The sequence below is a fragment of the Chrysoperla carnea genome, chromosome 1, assembly GCF_905475395.1.
Source record: "Chrysoperla carnea chromosome 1, inChrCarn1.1, whole genome shotgun sequence".
Classification (NCBI taxonomy): Eukaryota; Metazoa; Arthropoda; class Insecta; order Neuroptera; family Chrysopidae; genus Chrysoperla; species Chrysoperla carnea.
This window is the reverse complement of record NC_058337.1, coordinates 103,394,678-103,417,993: the sequence shown is the minus strand read 5'-3', so window position 1 is coordinate 103,417,993 and position 23,316 is coordinate 103,394,678. Positions and strand designations below refer to the sequence as shown.

The 23,316-nt window shown below is 27.3% G+C and overlaps 4 protein-coding genes across 4 annotated transcripts; all 4 read right to left on the bottom strand.

Moving 5' to 3' along the window:
• Positions 1-733: 733 nt before the first annotated feature.
• LOC123293077 (oocyte zinc finger protein XlCOF19-like) lies at positions 734-3,863 on the bottom strand. The gene is made up of 2 exons (XM_044873796.1): positions 3,153-3,863; positions 734-745 (listed from the first exon to the last, which is right to left on the bottom strand). The coding sequence occupies exons 1-2, from the start codon at positions 3,849-3,851 to the stop codon at positions 734-736; spliced, it is 711 nt and encodes a 236-aa protein (XP_044729731.1). The 5' UTR covers positions 3,852-3,863.
• An 8,418-nt stretch (positions 3,864-12,281) lies between these two features.
• LOC123305324 lies at positions 12,282-15,436 on the bottom strand. The gene is made up of 6 exons (XM_044887010.1): positions 15,214-15,436; positions 14,787-15,088; positions 14,609-14,708; positions 14,366-14,524; positions 13,922-14,223; positions 12,282-12,937 (listed from the first exon to the last, which is right to left on the bottom strand). Exons 1-6 carry the CDS (start codon positions 15,303-15,305, stop codon positions 12,870-12,872), a joined length of 1,023 nt encoding a protein of 340 aa, XP_044742945.1. The 5' UTR covers positions 15,306-15,436; the 3' UTR covers positions 12,282-12,869.
• Positions 15,437-15,465: 29 nt separating this feature from the next.
• On the bottom strand, positions 15,466-17,757 carry LOC123293066. The gene is made up of 4 exons (XM_044873785.1): positions 17,535-17,757; positions 17,022-17,467; positions 15,527-15,611; positions 15,466-15,476 (listed from the first exon to the last, which is right to left on the bottom strand). The coding sequence occupies exons 1-4, from the start codon at positions 17,755-17,757 to the stop codon at positions 15,466-15,468; spliced, it is 765 nt and encodes a 254-aa protein (XP_044729720.1).
• Positions 17,758-19,144: 1,387 nt separating this feature from the next.
• LOC123293055 (zinc finger protein 883-like) lies at positions 19,145-22,722 on the bottom strand. The gene is made up of 3 exons (XM_044873774.1): positions 22,537-22,722; positions 20,326-21,961; positions 19,145-19,165 (listed from the first exon to the last, which is right to left on the bottom strand). The coding sequence occupies exons 1-2, from the start codon at positions 22,720-22,722 to the stop codon at positions 20,513-20,515; spliced, it is 1,635 nt and encodes a 544-aa protein (XP_044729709.1). The 3' UTR covers positions 19,145-19,165; positions 20,326-20,512.
• Positions 22,723-23,316: the final 594 nt, after the last annotated feature.

Below are 23,316 nucleotides of genomic sequence, written 5' to 3'. Positions count from 1 at the left end.
TAGACATTATTGTAGTTATCAAACAGCCAATTTATCGAATTTAACAAAACGTTATTAAATCATCAAAAATCGATCTAACGATGTCCTATTTTCGCACAGGGTGGAAAGTGTGGTTTCGAGTTAAAGTCGTGAAAATTATAGTTTTCTTAAATATCTTAAAATGAGGTTTATCGTAAATATTTTCAAATAAAATTTGTCCGAAATAATCATTTATTTCGATACTTACAGTAAAAATTGTTAGCTTTTTTGTGAAAATGATTCGTCCTGTTAACAAAACGATTGTTAAACTATGTTTCCGTGGTTACATAAGTTTATCAAAATTCTTTGGTACTTTCAAAGAACATGAATGCTACCATAACTTTGATTTGGCTTGAATATTTTGAAAATTAAGCGAGATATTAAAAAGGTATTCCCACTTTTTGTTATATTTCGACAAATTCTTTAAGAATTCAAATTTTTCGTACAGAAAAAGAATTTCTGTATAGTAAAATCACCGATTTAGATAAATGAATAAAGATCAAAATGTAATTCACCAAAGTTTGCAATAAATCTCATATTAGGATAGTTAAGAAGAACGAAATTTCACAAAAGAAACTCCTCTATGAAGGCTCTGCAATAAGTTGTCATATAATTCGAAAATATTCATTACATTTTATCCCATACGAAAACGGGATATCATCCTTACAATCGATTCTTGGATCAGATAAATTTGAAAACAAAATAATTATTGAACTTAATTAACTTTCTGTAAATTAGAAGCAAATAATTAATAACAAATATGATATTACTTGTCAAATTAAAAACACAAATTGTTTATTTTCATTTTGAATTTATGTAAATGTATAATCTCAATCTAAATATAAAAAAAAAAAAATAAAAACATAAATAATAATAAAATTATACTGTAATAAGTGAGGTTAGACGACACTTCAACGTATGTTAATTGTTTGGCACCGTTTGATTTTTTTTTGTCCATTTAAAAATGAACATGAACAGTTTCCCTCCATTTTACTAACCTATATTATAATAAATAAAAAAATTTAACTTACATTTAAATAAAATAATATTACTTATTATAAATCTATATTTTATACAAAAACAGACACTAATTATTATTAATTTTATTTCAATTATAGAAAAATATTTTAATAATTACACCAAAATTACACAAACACTTATCAATCTAGTTTTTAAAATTTAATAAATAATTTTGTTTCATAAAATATAAAAATATCAATAAATATAACACTTAATTTTAACATTTATTTAAAAGTTCTGTTCAGGAGGCAATTATGAAAATTTTATGAGGAAAACTAAAACATATATTTTAGAAATTTTCATTTATTTGTACCATTCATTACATTTATACACAAAACAGTATACGTTAAAAGATTTTTAAACATATTTTTTATATACGTAGTCAAATTACTAAGCACTAAATTGCTATAATAGCTAGATTTAATTAAGTACGATATTTGCTGTGCTTGGTGTTTTAACGAACCTATGGACCTATGTTTTATTGGCTTTATTGCATACTTCAAAATAAATCAGTAATATAAATTCCCGCTCTTCACATCGACACCATTACAAATCAAAAATAACTATAAAATTCGCACTTTTCAAAGGATAACGAATCAGGATAAATCAAAGACTTATATGTTAAAATAAGCAAATTCTAAATTTATTTTTGTTTTTAAATTAACTTCAAATTAAAATTTTCTTTTGTAATGTCATCATACAGATAGTATATCGGACATAAGAATCTCCACGCTCTTTAATTATTATTACTAAAATGTTCAATTCAATAGTTTCAGAAAATCACTTTTCGAAATATCGAATTTCTAAACCAAGTCCCCCCTTCTTAACTTCTCAATTTAAGTACCAATTTGCAACCTTCTATTTTTTAGGGTATCAAAAAAATAAATAAAATAGAGGAAATATAAATTGCATATTGAAACGCAAACATTTAAGGCACGATTTGATTACAATAGCTGCTATTGTATAATTTTTGCAAATGAAAATAAAAGCTAAAGAAATAATTCCATATTTATTGACTAAATTTTAAAACAAAAAAAAACCTTTGTTTCTTTTTTCAGCGATTGAATATAGATCTTTACTTGGGAGTGCGTCTTTATCCGGGTGCAGAGTCTTGGGAGCGCCAGCCGATCACCTTATACCTACATACACACCTATACATACCATACGTAATTAGACAGTTTTGAAAAGTACTTTACAAAAATTTTACAAGGCAATAACGTTGTTTACAAAGTTCCCCCTCATATAGCTTGATATAATTCCCTTGTGACTTGTGATGTACAAGCCAATTTAGATCTTATTACTTCAAACATTAAATTTATATTCCAATAATAAACACACGCGGTGAATTCAAAGATAGCTTGCTGCTGCAAGTTAGTGCGTGCACATTACTGTGTAGTCTAATTTGATATTTAACCAGCCGTGGATAGAGTTTGGTGCGACCTTTGAGGTCTACACGGATAACTTCCCAGCATAATAAACTGTTATAAACAATTTAAAAAAATAAAAACTCGACCGACTCAATCGAATGTTATGAAATTCTTTTCGGATCATATTGCCGTTAATACGCTTCGATCGTCACCTCAACGAACTCGATATCATATTTTTTTCGCCCGACTCGAAATGGGTGGATCGAATGTTACGAAATTATTTTCGGATCACATTGCTTTTAATACGTATCGATGGATACCTCAACGAAGTCGATACGCACGTACGTACGTAATGCCTTGCCCTAACCATGAAACGTAAAGATATGAAAATTTCGATTTCGTAAATCGTACCCATTACAATAACTTCCTATAGTGGGAAGTTAAAAATGTACCTAATTTTATTGTAGAGCGCCGACTGATTTTTAACCGACTTCAATCCAAAAAAAAGGAGGTTCTCAATTCGACTCTATTTTTGTTTTATATATTTGTTACCTCAGAACTTTTGACTGGGTGAACCGATTTTGATGATTCTTAATCTATTTGAAAGCTGGTTCTTCCCGTGTGGTCCCAAAAGAAAAAACGAATTTAAAATAAATCAATAATGAACAATTTTTAATAATAACTATATGTTACAATTTTACAAACAAGATTGAAAATTAATTAATTAATAATAATAAACAATTATGCTTTATTATTTTCATGTATTTTACGATGTTTTTTCATTCGACTTGAATCATAAAAACCTTTATTACATATATTACATACATACGGTGTAACACCCGTATGCATTCTTTCATGTACCGTTAAATTACCTTTAAACACAAATGTTTTATTACATATCGAACATTTAAATGGACGTAACCCCGTATGTGTTAACAAATGATTCTTTAAATGTGAATGTTGTTTAAATCGACGTGTACAAATATTACAATAGTGTGGTCGTGCACCAGAATGTATTAAATCATGTATACGCAACGATGTTGTATTCCCGAAACGTTTAAAACATGTCGGACATTCGTATGGTTTTTCCCCAGTATGTGTACGTAAATGAATTTGTAATCGTGCTTTAATTGAAAATGTTTTTGAACAAATCGTACATTCATACATTTTACTACCATGACTTTTTTTATGATTACGTAATTGTTTTTGTGTACAAAATATTTTATTACATTGTAAACATTTATAAACTGATGGACTTGTTGCTTTATTATCATCATTATTATCATTCTCAATATCATTTGTTGTTGTATTATCATTGATAATCATCGCTTTGTTCATATGAAACGCTTGATGTATTGATAAACCATGTTTTGATATAAATGTACGATCACATATTGTACATATATAGTGTTGTTGATCATTATCAGTATTATCATTGTTGATCATTTTAACATTATCATGTTCTAATATTCTATGTTTATTATATTCATTAATATTCATAAATGATTTATTACATTTATTACAATATAATATTAATGTTGATGATAATGTATTATCATTATCATTCATCATATCATGTGATGAATGTTTTAATTTAATATGTTTATTTAAATTGTGTTGTATATTAAATATTTTACCACATATTGAACAAACACATATATTATCATTATCATTTTGTGTTAATTTATTTTTATTAAATGATTTTATGATTATTGTATTCTCTTGTTTATATTCATCATTATCATCAACATTTTCTTCTTTGATATGTAATAATTGTTCATCATGATCATTTTCATCGTCATCATTATCATTTGCTGATCGTAATATTTGTATAACTGTACCATCTTCGATATCAATTTCACCATCTTCAATTTCATGTATAGTTTCATATTTGTACTCATTACCATTATCGTATTGTTCTTGATCTTCTTCATTTTCAATCATATTGTATTGTTGTTCGTAAAATGCTTCATTATCATTATTGTTCATTGATGATGATGATACTAATGATGATGCTGATGGTGATAATTTTACGTTGCTGTTTAATTGTTGCTGTTCATTTGATAATAAATCATTAACATGTTTTATTTTAATGTATGATAATTTTTTATTATTTGTTGATTCCGATTCATCATCATCGTCATTTCCATTATCATTATCAATTTCAATTACTTCTTCATCATTTGTTATTGGTATAATACTTTCAATAACAACAGGCATAAATTCACTATTTGCTAATGATTTTAATTTTTTAAATGTTTTCTCAACTAAACATTTATAATCGTATGCATTGATTAATTTATTTAAACATTTTTGACAAATATGTTGCGGTAAATTATCTTCTTCTACTACCTAAAAATAAAAATATTAACAAGTGAATATAATTAATTGACTGAGTTAATTGTTAAAATACCCTAAATAGCCAGTGTTGAATGTCAGTTCTCGTTTTATTTGTTATTTGTTATTCATTTTTTGAAATCTAAAAATTGACCTCTTTCAACCCCTTAATATTATCCGATGAGTTTAATATAAAATTAGAATCATAGACTCACCATTTGAAACTACCAATTTTCAACTCTCTATCCTTTATAGATTTTGAGAAAATTGAAAGTTAAGTTTATCCCTTATTATCCTCACGGTAAAACAAAGATATTTACGAAAAAATATTTCTAACAAAATTGTTTATTTTAAAATAAGAAACATTTTTTCTTTTTCTTTCTCGTTTTATAAGATGGGTCACACAGGTCCAAGACCCAATTGACCTAAGTTGCTCATTTACGAACACAAACTTACTTTTTACGTCATAAGTGCCCTATAAAAATTTCAGCTCGCCGTGCACGGATGGAGGGACAGACAGACGGGCAAACGAAAGTGGACTAATTAGGTGATTTTATGAACACATACACCAAAATTTTGTTTGTAGAATCAATATTTCTAAAGATTACAAACTTGGGACTAAACTTAATATACTCTGATATATTTCATTTATAGGAGATAAAAATAATCTAAATATTTTTTATCATTTAGAAGAAGAGAAAGTACAATTTTTTGTGATTGAGAAATGGACACAGCTTTAGATTTTTTTTAATAGCATTTCGTACATTTATTGAGGGAAATTATAGGAAGGCTTATATTTTATTCTTATATTTTAATCTTTCAGTTTTGTCGATTAAGTTAGTGCAAAACTTGCTGTGTCCTATAAAATTTTATGTATTCAGGAAAAGACATATTAAAAACGTTACAAAATGTAACATAAAAAACTACGAAAATATGAAGGATTCAAATGTACAAATATAAAGAGACGAAAATAGCACGTGATGACGTCATAGCTTGCGACTGCCATAGAGGCTCCATATCAAAATTGGATTGCAATAAAAAGATGGATACAGTTATTTAATTGCTTCTTTCATGTTTATCAATTGATTTTAATTTTTATTTTAGAATTTTAACGAAAGATACATTGAAATCGATAACGGACAATTATCGTATTAATGTACACGACAGATTATTGAAGAGAGGGGGAGGGGGCAATGTTTAATTTTGTGTTTATTGACACATTCGTTTCCATGATAACGCTTCAAATACCTATTTGTGTAACATTGGCTTAATATACAGGTGGTTCAACAAATTTAAACGTACTTTCAATAACAAAAAATATATTTAAAAATTAGAGTGATTAATTGTTTAAGTAGCCTGTATATACCAAAATCTATTGTTTTAATCAACAACAAAAAATATTTATTTCAAGCCATTTACTCGTTTTTATAAAGTGATTTCCACAGACATTTCAAATAAATTTAGTTTATACTAATAGAAAACTTAGAAGTTTTACGATATCAAAAAGTTAAAAGTTGTCGGTTGATTATAAAAACAGGGTTGTTGGCAATACTCATCATTCAACATTTAAAATTATTTTTCCATGGTTTTATCTGTTTATAATTTAGCGGACTACTCATAAACAAGGTTATGTATATTTTATATAAACCATTGATTACCTCAACATCCTCTGAAACCTGCGATAATAAATCTTTAATATTATAATCTTGTCCAGTCTCTTCGAATATGGGTATTAGTTCACCGCGACACGAACATGTTCTACATATCTCTTTAAAATTTAATATTGATACTTGTAATTTTTGATATGCCATTACTTGTATCCCGTATCTGTATCTGTATTTAATAAAAATAACATTTTTTTAAATAAATAATCCATATAATAATTATTCATTATATTTAACTATATGAGTAAATAATTTTTAAATTTAAAAAACAATCAAAAATAATAAAAATTATGTCATAGATAAAATACCTATTCTATTTGTTTCTACTTACGTTCGTTTGTTATTATTTATGTATTTTATTATATATTTTCTATGATTATCTTTATATTATAGATAGGTCACACCAATTATATCAACTATAAATTATAAACTATAATCGAAACGTAAACTGTTAATTACGGATCAAATATTAATTTTTTTTTTTTAATTACGTTTCAAACCGTATTTATTTTTACATGTGTTATGTGTACTACATAGCTATATGTATGTAATGTATATGGCGTATATGTATATGTATATAATTTATGTACAGTCATCTTTTTGTAACAAAATATATGGTATCATAGAGCTATAAAAATAATAGAGGGCATTAAAATTGTAGTCACTTTTCATAAACAAATGTCAAATTCAACTGACTTGGTTATTTAGAATACCATAATAATAATAATAATAATAATTATATAGTACAAAAATAAAAATACATATATAGTACAATCTTATATAAAAAATAAAAACTTTAATGATATACTAAATTTTCTATACCACTAAAAGAAGTCTTTCATACTGTATGCATTGATTTTCAACAGAAGCGTTCTCAGTTTATTTTTGAACTTTGGCATACTTTTGGATTCAATAATGTCCCTTGGTAAATTATTAAAAATTCTTATAATCGAGTTATAGGGTCCGTTAAACATTTTTGTTGTCTGGCCTTGATTGATTTTGAACAGACTTTTTACCCGTGTGTTGTGTGTATGTTGAACCAGATTTTCTGAAAAATGCTCTGAGTATTTTCTCCTGAACATAGCACATTCAAAGACATATATATCGTAAACCATTAGTATGTGTAGATCTTTGAATAAATGTTTACATGAAGTTCTGGGGCCCACATTCATTATAGCTCTAACAGCGCGCTTTTGAATTAAAAACATAATTAACATAACATAATTATATTTATTAATCATTCGATAACATTCGTTTGATTATTAATTGAACAATTTTATAAATGCATTAAGTTGTGATAATCATATTTTAATAATAAATAAATCACACTACATTTTGATGCTTCTTTGTGAAATTCAAATTGTATATACAAATATAAAGGTATTGTGGATTGCCAAAAATTTCATTTAGATAGAGATAATACAGATAGAGAAGCCAGGGATCTGTTACGCTATAAATGAATGCGATACGTGGAGTGAGAGAGAAGACTGTCAGTGAGTTCACCTGTGTCCTTGTAATAATTATATGCACTTATATACTTATTATACACAATAGTCATTACATTACATGTGTTACACAGAGGAACTCACAGGCAGATCTTCTCTCTCGCTACGCATATCTAAAGTTTTGGCCCTTGGCGTGCTCTATGTATTCATATCTCTATGCCTAAATATGACCTAAAATCTCAAATGTGTGAAACCGCGATATTTCAAATTATTTTGGGTAAGCAAAATCACGTGTAAAATATTAATTATTTTCAATAAAAAAAAATCAACGGCTATTTATAATACTATTTAATACATCAAGGTGTTTTATAATATGCCAATTTTGCATGCACAAATAATCTCCGGTTAAATTGAACAAAGACAATCATAAGAGTCTGTGTATTTTTGAATTATTTTAATTAATTATATCTCTTAAATGGTACAGTATGTCTTGTTTATGATTTAGACCGTATATTCATATGAGCTTTGTTATTACTTTTGATACAAGTTAGCCAGCGCTCTTTTAAATTATAGTACCTATCACTATTCTAGCCGTAGCTCTAGATATTCATCAACTCTACGGTACGATTGTATTGTAATAAGCTCGATTTATAAATAAACTTATACCTTTTATCATACATATAAAAATGTGGTAAATTTGAAATAAATATAAAAGCATTTTTAAATAAAAATTAAATTAAATTTATTTAAATATATATCGTGGTATAAAATAAAAGAATACTTGTAATATACAATTAATTAGTATTTTCTTTATCATTATCACTTTTAATAATTATATTAGCATTATCAATGATATCAGTATTAATATTATCGTTTGTATTATTATTTAACACTTGATGATGTTTAAGTTTTTGATGTTTCTTTAAACTAGATGAATCGTAGAAACCTTTTAAACATACTGAACATACATATGGCGTAATTCCAGTATGAATACGTTCATGTACAGTTAAATTACCTTTTAACGCAAACGTTTTAAAACAAATATAACATTGATATGGTTTTTCACCGGTATGTGTCCGTAGATGATAATTTAATTGTGATGATTGTGTAAAATGTTTATTACAATATGTACAATTATATTTTTTAATACCCATATGTATTAAAATATGTTGTTTTAAAGCAATACGATGTCGAAATAATTTCTTACAATAATCACATTCATATTGTTTATGATTTGTATGTATTAATTGATGTGTTTTTAATGTACTAATCTGTGAAAATGATTTATTACATTCCATACAATTATATGGTTTTTCTCCCGTATGTATTCTCATATGTATATCTAATAATGTATTCGATGTAAATGATTTTCCACAATTACAACATAAATATGCTTTTTTATTATTATCATTTTTCATTTTACTCTTTTTTAATTTTAATAAAATTTTATTTTTTACTTTAATTTTTTTTTCATTATTTTGTTGTTGTGTTTCATGATATTTTTTAATATGTCGACGTAATTCACCCGATTGTTTAAATGCAAATGTAATATTTGTTGGATTATTTGATTCGGATGAACATATTTTACATATATAGGGTGTTTCATTTGTATGAACACGTTTATGATCATTTAATGTAACTTGTTGTATAAATGATTTTGAACATATATTACATTTATACGGACGTTCCCCTGTATGTATCATATTATGACGTTTTAAATTTGGTTTTGAATTAAAGCCCTTACCGCAAACCGTACATATATATGGTCGTTCATTTGTATGGATTAATTGATGCGAACGTAAATGACTTGATGTTATAAACATTTTTGAACATTCATCACATTTATATTTACGTTTATCATTTTCATTTTTAATGTCGTCTTCTTGTTTTATTGATATTTCGTCGTTAGCTGATAATTCTTTCTTTATTATATCATCATCAACATTATCATCATCTTCCTCTTCATCATCATCATCATTATTTACAGTCTCATCAATGTTATCATTATCGTTTATAAGCTCGAGCTTTGTTTGTGTTGTTGTTGATAATGATGATAATGATAATTCATCATTATTAATAATATTTCTATTATCGTTAAATAATTTATTATGTTGTTCATACAATCGTAATGATTCATCAATTCGTTGACAGTTTTTTCTGAACACATATGATTGATTAATTTGAAATATACAATTATCACAAAATTGTTTCGGTAAATTATCATTATCATTAATCTAAAATAAGAAATTCTATTTAATTATCGAATAATAATTGTAATATAATTTCAAAATCAAAATGCGTTAAAACAAAAAGTAGTTATTATCAGTTTGGAATATCTAATGGTATCTATTTATTATACTCCGAAAAGGCAAGCAACTTGACGCTACTTTATGTAATTAAAATAATATCGACCGGTACCGATCTCTGCAATCCGGTATCCGTGGCTAAAAAAAGCCAGAAAAACAATAAATAAGGGACAATTTACTATCTTTTTATTTATAGGCAATTTTATTACAGATATGATATACAACTTACAAAATGAATAAAATTATATCTTACTATTATTTCTCTAGCCTTGTTTTTTTCTAAGCAGTACATTTTTAGACAGTGAGTCTATTTATCATCATTAGACAACACGTTAAGTTTTAAAATGATGGGTAAATTATGGAAAATTTGATTAAGTAAATAAGTGTAAATTATCATTATCATTAATGTAAAACAAGTTATTCTAATTAGTTAATTTATATTTTCAATGGACGTTTTGATTACAAGATAGTTATCATCAGTATGAATTATCTGAGTAAGTATACAACGGAGCGTTAAGATATAAATACAAAAATGATTTGATACAATTTTGAAAAAATTATAATTTTACTTTATGTGAACTTACCAGTATTGAAGTACACTCCATAAACATATCTGATAATATCAGATTATCATGTATATTATCTTCTAATTGTGCATGCATTGGTTTTAAATCATCATCTTGTGATAAACAGCCTCTACATACTTGATTATAATCAATATTCATTAAGTCAATCATTTCTATTGTTTGTGTTTCATTTATCGCATTCTTTTCATCCATTTTTAACAACTGACATAACACTGATTGAATAGTGTTATATTTTTTGAATATCACTGATCTGAATACAGATACACTGGATAGTGGTAGGATAATATAAAAGGAGGTATTCAAATCCTGCAATCAGCAATGCATAATATGAAATGTATCCAGCGTTTGACATATTAACTGTCAACTAAAGTACTTTCATGCTAACTCCCATAATAATAAAAATTTGTATTATATTTTATAGGTATCTTAAGTATTCTGGGAGCGTCCATTAACCACGAGGGTCATATTTTACGGTACCTTTTTTAACGGTCAGTGCTCTATGTTACATATAACCTCTGTGATCTGAACTTAACTGTATGGACAGTAATAGGGAATATTCATGTATTTTTTTGAAAATATTTTTAATTGATTGTTTACACCGTTATAACAAAGTAAAAATATAAATGCTGTATTTAAGTGTAAAAAAAATGGTAATTTAAAATACATTATAATTTTGAGATATTTAAACGCAGTTTTTTGGCGCTCTCTGTTGATGATGTATAAGTACGTGATCTGTCAATTTTTGACAGTTCAATGTATAATTTACACTTCATGAATATTCCCTATTGTATCTGGTACAGCAACTCAATCTTAAATAAGGCTTTTGGGGACCACTTTTTTAACATAGAGATTGTGCTCCTTTATTCTACACTCCATACTACGGCAGTAGCGCTAGTGTTTGGATTTTTTTGTTAAAAACATTTAGATTCGAATTAAATATGACGACTCGATCTTGAAACAAACTTAGCAGCGTTCATATATGTAATCCTACTATACTAGTCGACCTGTTCGGTCGAATTCTCCAGTACGGATTTTTAGATCGTCGGACTATTTTTCGTCATTATCCGGCATGATAAACTTTAAAATGAGGAGTAAATCGGCTAATGTATTTCAATGCAGACTTGTAATTTCAAAAGACAATTTATCCTTGGCTTCGTTGTTCCCCTGATGGTATAAGAAAATGATGTACCACTTGATAGAAATACAATCTCCATATGGAGAAAAAACTCGTAGTATAAACGAAATAATTTTTCATATAACTTATGTTAAATTAAATCCTAAAGATAACAATTTAACTTAAAATGTTTTTTAGAAAACTTATTTGAATCTCTGAAATTAATATTTCTTAAAGAAATGTGACATATATGTAAAAAAGAGAAACAAGAATAAAATTTGTACGAAAGTAACCACCCAGTCTGTAAAAAATATTTTCAATTTTCAATAAACACTTCAAAATGTTAAAATTTATTCATTTATTTAATTAAAACTTGGAATACATAGTTTTATAAACATATTCTGTTTTTTTATCATCTTTTTCAAACTTCTTTTGTTTTTAGATTCTAAATCTGCATAACAAAATAATCTTTGAATTTATTTTCAAATATACGGTTTGTCACATTTAAGGTGAAAACACCCTCATATTTTCGTTATTTATAGGAACATCGGTTTGAAATTTTGCACAATCATACAGGGTGATGGGTCACACTTCGAAGATGCATTCTATCGTATTCATATTTTGGAAATCCATCTTAAACAACATCCATAATTGTATTTAAATATCAAAATATACGATTCCGGTTAATGTATTAATTCTTTTTCAGTTTTTATTATATCACAAAAATCAGTCAGCAAATCTCCACTTTTGACCTGAATGCCAACATCGATTAATGTTTTTTTTTTAATATTTCAGTATTTTCCTTTAAAAGTTCGTAATCCAAAATATTTAAATTTTTTTTGACCATGAAATTCATCAGTAAAATTAATAGTAGTTGGGTTAATTTAAATATCCGGTTTTTGATTATGAGTAGATAGATTAGCTGCAAGCACTTCATTTCTACTCTTTTATCGTTGTAATCTTCTTGACTCTATCATTATTTTTAATATCCATTGATACTGTTTTTTTTTCTCAACCAGGTAGATTGCAAGAAGGAACTGCATTTTTTTTCAAACGTCTTAGGCGTTTAGAATTCAAATCTGCATAAAAAATTACCAAATGTTTTAATTTACTCTCAAAATAATATATTAATTTTTAAGCTGAAAAATAAGTATAATAGTAAGTAACCTGACAATAGTAATAGTAGTAACCAGGTAAGAAATAATCTAATCTTCTAAAGTGCAAAGAAAAAACCTGCATATATTCTGTAATTTTTTTCTTGATCCTCAAAACTCTTTGCCACATTTCCTACAGTCGATTTTACCCCCTACTCCAAAAAAATTTGTAATTTTCACAAAACATACATTTTTTTTGGAAAATCTGTAAAACCTAACATCTGGATTTCTCATAGCCTTACTGCTGCATCCATAAACACAACAAAATGGTTTACCCAAAGTGTCTTTTGTATTTTCCATCGTTATACTGAATTTTTTTGTTTCAGAAAAACGTACAAAAATAAAAATAATCGTAAATACAAGTTAGTTTTTTCATACAAAACATAATACACTTATAACAGCTGACCGTTAGTCGGTAGTTCCAATTTAGACTACCAGATGGAAATACTTGTAATTACCAGATATCATATTGATATGTAAAAACTGAACAAAATGATTGAATTTATTACTGTTATGTATTCAAACATTTCAATGAATTTTTAATAGTTTAGACCAAAATAATGAAAGAATTAAAACTGCGAATTTTTTCATAAAAATCAATATATGGGTATATACAAATATTCTAAGCAACTTTTTCTAATAATTTTTTTTTTCGATATCTCTAACCTTCTCTGACGCTAGGGAAAATATTAAGAATTTGCTCTATTTGTCAGTTTGTAGTGGGCTGAGTTTTAAGTTCAGATTTCGTTTAAGTATCTTAAAACATACGACCCATCACCCTGTGTGGCTGAGCAAAAATTCAAATTAATATCGATATTCTTATAAATAACTTAAATGTGAGAGTGTCTTCGTCTTAAATTCAACACTGGGTATTAATTTTTAAGCTAAAAGATAAATAAAATTAATTACCTGGTAAGAAATAATCTGCTTTACTAAAATGCAAAGAACAAACTAGCATGTATTCTGTAATATTTTTTTCGATCTTCAAAACTCTTTGCCACATTTTTCTACAGTCGATTTTTTCCTCTACACCAAAACAGTTTCTAACTTTCACAAAACATACATTTTCTTTGGGGAATCTATGAAAACGAACGTCTGGATTTCTACAAGCTTTACTCCTGCATCCAGGAACACAACAAAATGCTTTGCTTTTATTTTGTTTTGAAGGGAATCTTGTGCCAAAAGTGTCTTCTGTATTTTCGATCGTTATACTGAATTGAGAAAAAAGAAAAAAATTAAAATAATCACAATTAAAAGTTTAACTTTTTACTACCAAATATAATACACTTATAACAGCTGCCCTGTTTTGATTAGTTCCAATTTAGCCTACCAGCTGGCAATACTTGTACTTACCATTTATCAAATTTGATTGTACTACTTGTGGAGGCTCGCTTATGAGTATTTAATTCGACTTCACCATTTTCATTTTCATTGTCTTCTTCATTAGTCTTATCAATATTACAATTTTCTTGTTTTATCATAACTTCTTTTGTACGAAAGTAGCCACCCTCTCTGTAAAAAATATGTTCAATTTTTCAAGAAACACTTCAAAAATGGTTAAAATTTATTCATTTATTAAATTAAATTTGGAATTACATAGTTTTAACATCATATCCTGTTTTGTAATCATCGCCCGGTAGATTGCTAGAAGGTACTGAATTTTTTTTCAAACATCTTTTGTTTTTAGAATCTAAATCTGCATAACAAAATAATGTTTTGAATTTATTTTCAAATATATTAATTTTTAAACTGAAAGATAATTATAATTAATTACCTGGTAAGAAATAATCTGATTTTCTGAAATGCAAGGAGCAAACTAGCATGTGTTCTGTAATATTTTTTTCGATCTTCAAAACTCTTTGCCACATATGTCTACAATCGATTTTTTCTTCTACTCCCAAAGAGTTTGTTACTTTTACAAAACATACATTTTCTTTGGGGAATTTATGAAATCGAACGTCTGGATTTCTCCAAGCTCTGCTCCCGCAACCATAAACACAACAAAATGCTTTGCTTTTATTTTGTTTTGGAGGGAATCGTGTGCCCAAGGTATCTTCTGTATTTTCCATCTTTATACTGAATTTTTTTTTAGTAAAGAAAAACGAACATAAATAAAAATATTCGTAAATAAAAGTTATAACCGTAACCCATTTTGATTAGTTTTAATTTGACTACCAGGTGGCGACAATATTTGTACTTACCATTTATCAGTATTTAATTCGACTTCACCATTGTCATTTTTATCTTCTTCGTCACTACTCTTATCAATATTAAGGTCTTCTTGTTTTATCATGACTTCTTCTATATTTGATAATTCATTCTTTATAAAATAAGCAACATCATCCTTATTTACATTCTTATCAATGTTATCATTATCGTAAAGTTCAACATTTCTTTGTGATGAATATAATGATGATGATGATAAATCATCATTATTAATAATATAATCATTATCATTGAATAACTTTTTATGTTGTTCATAATTATATCGTAATGATTCATCAATTCGTTGACAGTTTTTTTTAAATAAATATAATTGATTAATTTGGGATACACAAAAATCGCAAATTTGTTTCGGTAAATTATCATTATCGTCAATCTAAAACAAGTAATTCCAATCTATTTTATTTGAATTGTGATATTTTATTGTACGTCAATTTCTAAATAAAATTATGAAAACGTAGTTCTATTAGAAATCATCATCAGTATTCATTGTCTCATATCTGATAATAATAACAATTCGGGGGAGTAAGTTATTAATTATGATATACGCTAGTAAAGTAGAACGACATCTCGTGTTTTATTTTATGAACAGGGGTTATTATAATAATTTACATAAACTAAATGATGATTGGAGACGTAAAAATTAACTTTACGTAACCTTATTGCTATAACCCACTTTTTTTCTCTCTCCAATTAATAAGAATATCCAGGAAAATGGTAAAATTGCAATTTTAGATTATTACTGTGCACAATAGACCTTTTTCACATTTCTTTTTCTTTTTTTTGAATAAAAGTAAATGTCTTGAAAAATGGGCTAATTTTTTTCCCCGATTTTTTTGGAGCCATATGACCGAGAAAACAGACAATGAAAATCATTAAAATTCAAATTGGCGAAAACGATCCGGAAACACACGATGTTACACGAATGTTGATTTGACGTCATTTAAAGTTGATAACAGTGATATATTAATACGCCTGTTGACACTGTTTTATTGTCATTGCTTGTCGGATTGACATCACAGATCACGTGTGCGGTGGAACAAAAAAAAAATCGTTTTAAAATATTTCAAATATTGTGACTTTTTTACAATTTTTTTTATAGTCTTTTTATTGTTAAAAATGCGCAATTTTCGAGTTACAGGCTTTATTCGACCTATATTTTCATAAAAAAATTAACAAAAAGAATTTCTGTTTTTCATGAAAAAGGTCTATTAACAACACTACAATTTCGACTCAATCGTTTTTTACTCATTTTATTGAATATTAAATCATTACTTAATTCAACTTGTAACATACGACAATGACGTTTAAGCCCGAGAGTGGGGTGACAAAATAAACAAGCGAGGCCATTGCGGGGAATTTTAATCCTGCAAGATACTTGCAAAACTACTTTGCTTGTAATTTTCTTGATCACCTGTATTTTTTTGTATTTATTACAAAGGTTTATTCCCTCGCAAATGACCTGGTTTGTTTCTTTTCTTCATTTTTCAGTATTTAGGTTTACTTTTTAAAAAATGACAAGTTGGCTCAAAGACTCTTTTGGGAACACAAATTTTATATGTTTGATTATATAGGGGTTCGATACCGCTATGCTCCAGCCAGATCTACATTTTTGCATTAGAACAGATACCCAAAAATGTCTACCAGCTCTCCTACTATTTCTGCTGAATTCCTGCTTACAAAAAATAAAACATGAGATGGTGCAAAGGTCACCCATCAAAAATTAATTTACTAATGCTTTTTGGTCACAATAGCTTTGCCTTCTTATTCTGGCCATTGAACTTACCCGAATTGAAGTACAATCCATAAACATATCAGATAATAGAATATTATTATCATGTACATCATCTTCTATTGATTCATTCATTGATTTTAAGTTATCATCTTGTGATAAACAACCCCTACATACTCGATCATAATTAATATTCTTGAAATCAACCATTTCTGTTGTTCGTATTTCATTTCTTGCATTCTTATTGATTTCATCGACGTGTAAAATAGATGGAATATAGGAAGATCGCGTTGGATCTTCACATACTTTATTAAGATCGATATTATTGAAATCAACCATTTCTGTTGTTTGTGTTTCATTTATTACATTCTTATTGATTTCATCCTTGGGAAACATAGATGGAATACAGGAAGGATGTGTTGGATATTCTGATTTTTCATTGTTAATTGATGGTATTGCAATTCTTTTTAAAAAAAGACTTTTAGTTTTTTTGTTTGCCGCTAAAATAATAAATATTTTTTATATAATCATAATGTAAGTACAAATAATTTATGTTACAATTAATACCTTTGAAAAAATCACTTTCTTTAAAATGAAGAGAACATACTCTGGTACGTACATTTATATTGGAAAGTTTCAGATTTTCTATCCAAAGTTGCCTTCTGTTAATCATTTTACCACCTATTTTTATTGCTTCATTATCACTTGGAAATTTATGAAAACTTATATGGCTATTTACTTTCTTTGAAGAATTGCACATTGGCACACAACATTGATACTTTAACGGCATAATGTGACCCAAATTAAAATAAAAACAATTATCTTAATATTTTATATAATTCAAAATTTTTGTTGTCAAAAATTGTTACATTAACCTATTATAATGTGGCCTTATTAAGTCAAAACTAATTGACATAACTTGCTCGTTAGTCGTTATTCAAAAATCACAGACCTATATGATTTTAGAAGATCCTGATTCATATGATTAAAACTTCACAGATCTATATTATTATGACAACAAATTAAATAGCTTGAAACCAGTGTTGCCAGATTAATTTTTCCAAAACCCGCCAGTGTTGGTGCAATTTTTATCAAGTTTCAAGTTGAAAATTGATAAAAATTGCACCACTAAGAAATTGGTAAAGCATACTTAACCAAAGAGGTTATATAGGAAACGCAATAAGTGAATTATTGACCGCTAAAAAGAGACCGAAGGCAGCTATACGCGTACTTTTTTTAGGTCTCTCTCTATAACGATCAACCGTTTGGATGGCCACATTACGATTCTATGTTATTACTACTATGGAATATTCTCTAATTATACCATGTATATATGAAATATACATGGTATATTAAGTTTAGTCTCAAGTTTGTAACGTTTAAAAATATTGATGCTACGAACAAAATTTTGGTTATAGGTGTTCATAGAATCACTTAATTAGTCCATTTTCGGTTGTCTGTCCGTCTGTCTGCCAACACGATAACTCAAAAACGAAAAGAGATATCAAGATGAAATTTTTATAGCGTACTCAAGACGTAAAAAGTGAGGTCGAGTTCGTAAATGAGCAATATAGGTCAATTTGGTCAATTACGTGTTTAAGTAGAATATAGGTCAATTACGTGTTTAAGTAGAATAATAGAATTAGGCAAATTATAATAAATTAAGACAAAAATATTGATATGAAATTAATTTTATTTATTTATATGTCGTAAAAAATAAATATGTCGTCATCAGCTTGTTTGAAAGATTATGCCAAATACAAATTCAACGTTAATTATTTTCTACCTCGTATAGGTATGTGTAGGCTACATGCTAAAGAATATAAAAATGTACTTATTTTGCGACCAGCTATAGTAGGGATTTTATTTGAATTCGTATTAGGTATGATCTTTCAAATAATAAACTTTGTAAATTAACATGTATTATAACAAACATAATTTTTGACACATATACTCAGTGTCAAAAAAAAAACGCATCCCTTTTGAGAGAGTATATATGTCACCGTTTTACTATAGGAATCGTTGGTTTATAATAAATCAAGTAAGATTGTAAACTATCGATAAATTGTGAACGCACAATAAGATTTACATTCTAACGTCTTGTTTTCGTTAGATTATAAACTTACAATGTTTTCCAGTCAAATTATAATTTAGCGCAGTAAAAATTTGCTAAGTGTACACTGATTGGTTGAAGAAATCTTTATTCTATAATAACAATAATAAAATAAAACCGGAACATAAACTTATTAACACTGGAACCAAAAATGGCTAAAACTTCCATCTACTAACCTCCATAGACATACGAACATGAGCCATATTCACCTAATCACTAAAAATAATCCAAACTTGTTCCCACACTGCTACTCTACAATGCCATACTCTCAGAATGCCAATGATATCAACATGAGAGAAATAAAAATGGACTGCCCACAGAAGCCAAGGAAATTCTTAATAAACCCGAACATTTTCCAGGCCTTTTCAAATTTATTAAAGAAAATAACAGAATTGTATAATAAGCATGTAAATAATGTATAAATCTCTGCGGTCGCTAATAAACTAGTTAAAAAGCGACCTTAAATAAAATAAAAAAAATAATAAATTAACAAGTTGATCTTGGGTACGTTATTGTTTAGTTTTAGTGTATGAATAATATATAATTTTATAAATAATAGGGTATTATCGTTAGTCAAAAATAAATCATGAAATTTGAAAAAAGTTAAAATTTATGTAAAAATATACTTAAATATTCTGATTTCGAGTCATAAAAGCACATTTTTCTTTTAAAATATTTAAATTAAAAATCGTAGTTTTTAAACTGTATATCACGTGACGTAAAACGCGGGTAAGCTCTGCTGTGATGTCATAGCGGTATGAGTCATAGACCATCAGTTAGTTCAGTGTAGACAGCTGAGTATAATATATACATAGATAATAAGTATTTATATTTGTTATAATCAGATGTCTATGAATATATCTGTCAAACTTATTTGTGTTATTTCGTATAGTGATACCCATATTACGTCATTAAGTTTTTGGCAAAAAAGCGTATGTATTTTTCCGAAAAAAATTTTTGGTGGCTTTTTATTAGCAAAATCAACATTTTGAAGTACTTTTTCAAAAATAGTGGAATTCTCTATTATGAATTAATTTAATTTTTTTAAAATTACTAAGAATGAGTGAAGCGGAGTCTGGGATTCAAAAAGAAAGTAAAATAATGAATACAGATAATTACGTTGATAAACTGAAGTTTATCATAGACTTACAAAACTAAAATAATCAATAATATCGTGCAGTGATTAGACGATAGCAAAGCATATTTGTTTATAAACATACGACTTAAAATCGTTAGATTATAAACTGAGAATGGGTCATTGTTAGTTTATAATATAACGAAAATAAATGCGTTAGATTGTAAATCTTATAATTTGTTTACAATTTATTGACAGTTTACAATCTGACCAGATTTATTATATAGTTACGATTCGAACAAAAATGCGGTGGCATATAAACTCTAATTTGAATTTTTTTTGACACGAAGTATATAATTAATTAGTATTATCATCATCACTATCTTTTTTAATTATAATAATAGCGGCTTCAGTGTCACTTATATTCATATTTTCCTCTTTTATATTAACACTCTTATTTAATTCTTGACTATGTTTAACTCTTTGATGTTTCTTTAAACTAGATGAATCATTAAATCCTTTTAGACATACTGAACATACATATGGCGTAATACCAGTATGGGTACGTTCATGAACAGTTAAATTACCTTTTAATGCAAATGTTTTCAGACAAACAGAACATTCATATGGTTTTTCACCGGTATGTGTCCGTAGATGATAATTTCGTTGTGACCATTGTGTAAATTTACGACTACAAAACGAACATTTGTATTTTTTGATACCCATATGTATTAATAAATGTTGAGATAATGCAATACGAGTTTTAAATAATTTTTTACAATGATCACATTGATATTGTTTATCATCTGAATGTGTTAATTGATGTGTTTTAAAGGAATTTTTCTGTGCAAAAGATTTATCACATTTTGTACATTTATAAGGTCTTTCTCCCGTATGTATTCTACTATGTATCTCTAATACAGCTTTCGATGCAAATGATTTACCACAAGTACAACATAAAAATGGTTTTAAAATATCATTATTTGCTTCTCTCCTCTCTCTTATTTCGACTCTGTCCAATACAGTAATTTTACTATCGTTTGCTTCATTATCATTATTTTTATTATAACTACGGATATGCAATACGGGATCTTTTGTATGGACTCGCATATGATGATTTAGTGTAACTTGTTGATTAAATGATTTAGAACATAGTGAACATGCATACGGTTTTTCGCCAGTATGTATCATAGTATGTCGTTTTAAATTTCGATTCGAATTGAAACCTTTGCTACATACTGAACACACATATGGTCTTTCATTTGTATGTACAAACGAATGCGATCGTAAATGGCTTTTTGTTTTAAACGTTTTTGAACATTCCTCACATTTAAATTTACGTTTACTATTATCATTACCGTTTTGATCAAATTTCCGTTTTTTAGGAATAGTGGTTGGTTTAGTTTTTGTCACCTCGTTGTTTGTATTATCATCATCTTGGGGACTAATCACTTGAGGGCATTCTTGCTTGATCATTAATTTTTCTTCCTTTACGATATCTTCCTTTAAGTCAATTTCATTATCACTATTCATATCCTCCTCTAGATATTCAACATTAATAGCGTTTTTAAAATCATCGTCAGAATTATCATCATTTAAACTACAATCATTGGTAGTTGTCATGTCTGTTGGTGATAATTGATCATTATTAATATTATCGTCATCAACGAATAAGTCTTTATGTTTTTCATATTGATGTAAAGATTCTTCAATACGTTGACAATTCTTTTTGAATAGAAATGATTGATTGATTTGATAAATACAATTATCACACAATTGTTTGGGTAAATTATCATTATTATCAATCTAAAATAAGATATTCTATTTAATTAACTTATTCAATGAATAATTGCACTATAATTTCTAAATCAAAATACTTAATTTGAATATAAAGAGTAGTTATCATCAGTTCGATATATCCAATAGTATTTACTTGTAAACTCCAAAAAGGCAAGTATTAGAAAACTTAATAATAACGAGTGTTTTGTGTTGTAGATTCATTTTTTTAAAGTGTAAATTATACATTGAACTGTCAGCAATTGACAGATCACACTTATACGTCATTAACAGAGAGCGCCAAAAAACTATGTTTAAATATCTCAAAATTATAATGTATTTTAAATATTTTTTACACTTAATACAGCATTTGTAAGCAGTATTTATATTTTTTACTTTGTTATAACGGTGTAAACAATGAATTAAAAATATAAAAAAAATACATGAATATTTCCTATTGACGATACTTTATGTATTCAAAATAAGTATTTATATAATACAAAAACTGATATAGTTATGAAGGTAAGTTGAAATTTTACTTCAAACATCAAGGAATATTTTTGATAATATTCATAATATTGATAAAATGTGCGTAATGAACTTACTTGTATGGAAGTACACTCCATAAACATATCAGATAATACAACATTACCATGCAAATTAGTTTCTAATTGTGCATACATTGGCTTTAAATCATCATCTTCTGATAAACACCCTCTACATACTTGATTATAATTAATTTTCTTTAAATCAATCATTTCAATTGATTGTGCTTCATTATTTTCATCCATTTTTAACAACTGACATAACAGTGAGTGCTTTCTAGCGGGAAACATATATATTGATGTACATAAATTAAAGATCCAGCTTGTAGAGAAAGATAGCGCCAGCTGCTAGCAATAAACAGCTCAATGCTGTTTATTTTCAAACTAGACAATATATTAAGTTTAGTTTAAAGTTTGTAACGCTTAGAATAATATTGATCGTAGAAACAATAGATATTTCGATCATTACCATGGCAACGTCTCCCTTACTCGTTCTCTATCGCTATGTGCATGAGTTCTTATACAGACGTTTCCATAGTGACGAAATACCTTAGATTTACCTTGGATCATCTATATATTTTCAAAGCGAAATACTAATAATTCACAGCCTGTGAGGAACTTATCGTTTTCGATCTATACCATAGAGGTAGTACCATAATAATGATGTATTTATCTCTATGATCTATACTTCGTGGTTATGGAGTGTAGAGTAAAAGGAGAATCATCTCTGTATATAAAAAGTATCCATAAAGTCATGTGAAATTGTGGTGGCGCTGCCGTAAGCTGATGACGGCATTTGAAAGAAAGTATATACACATCGAATCATCAGTGGTCATCAGC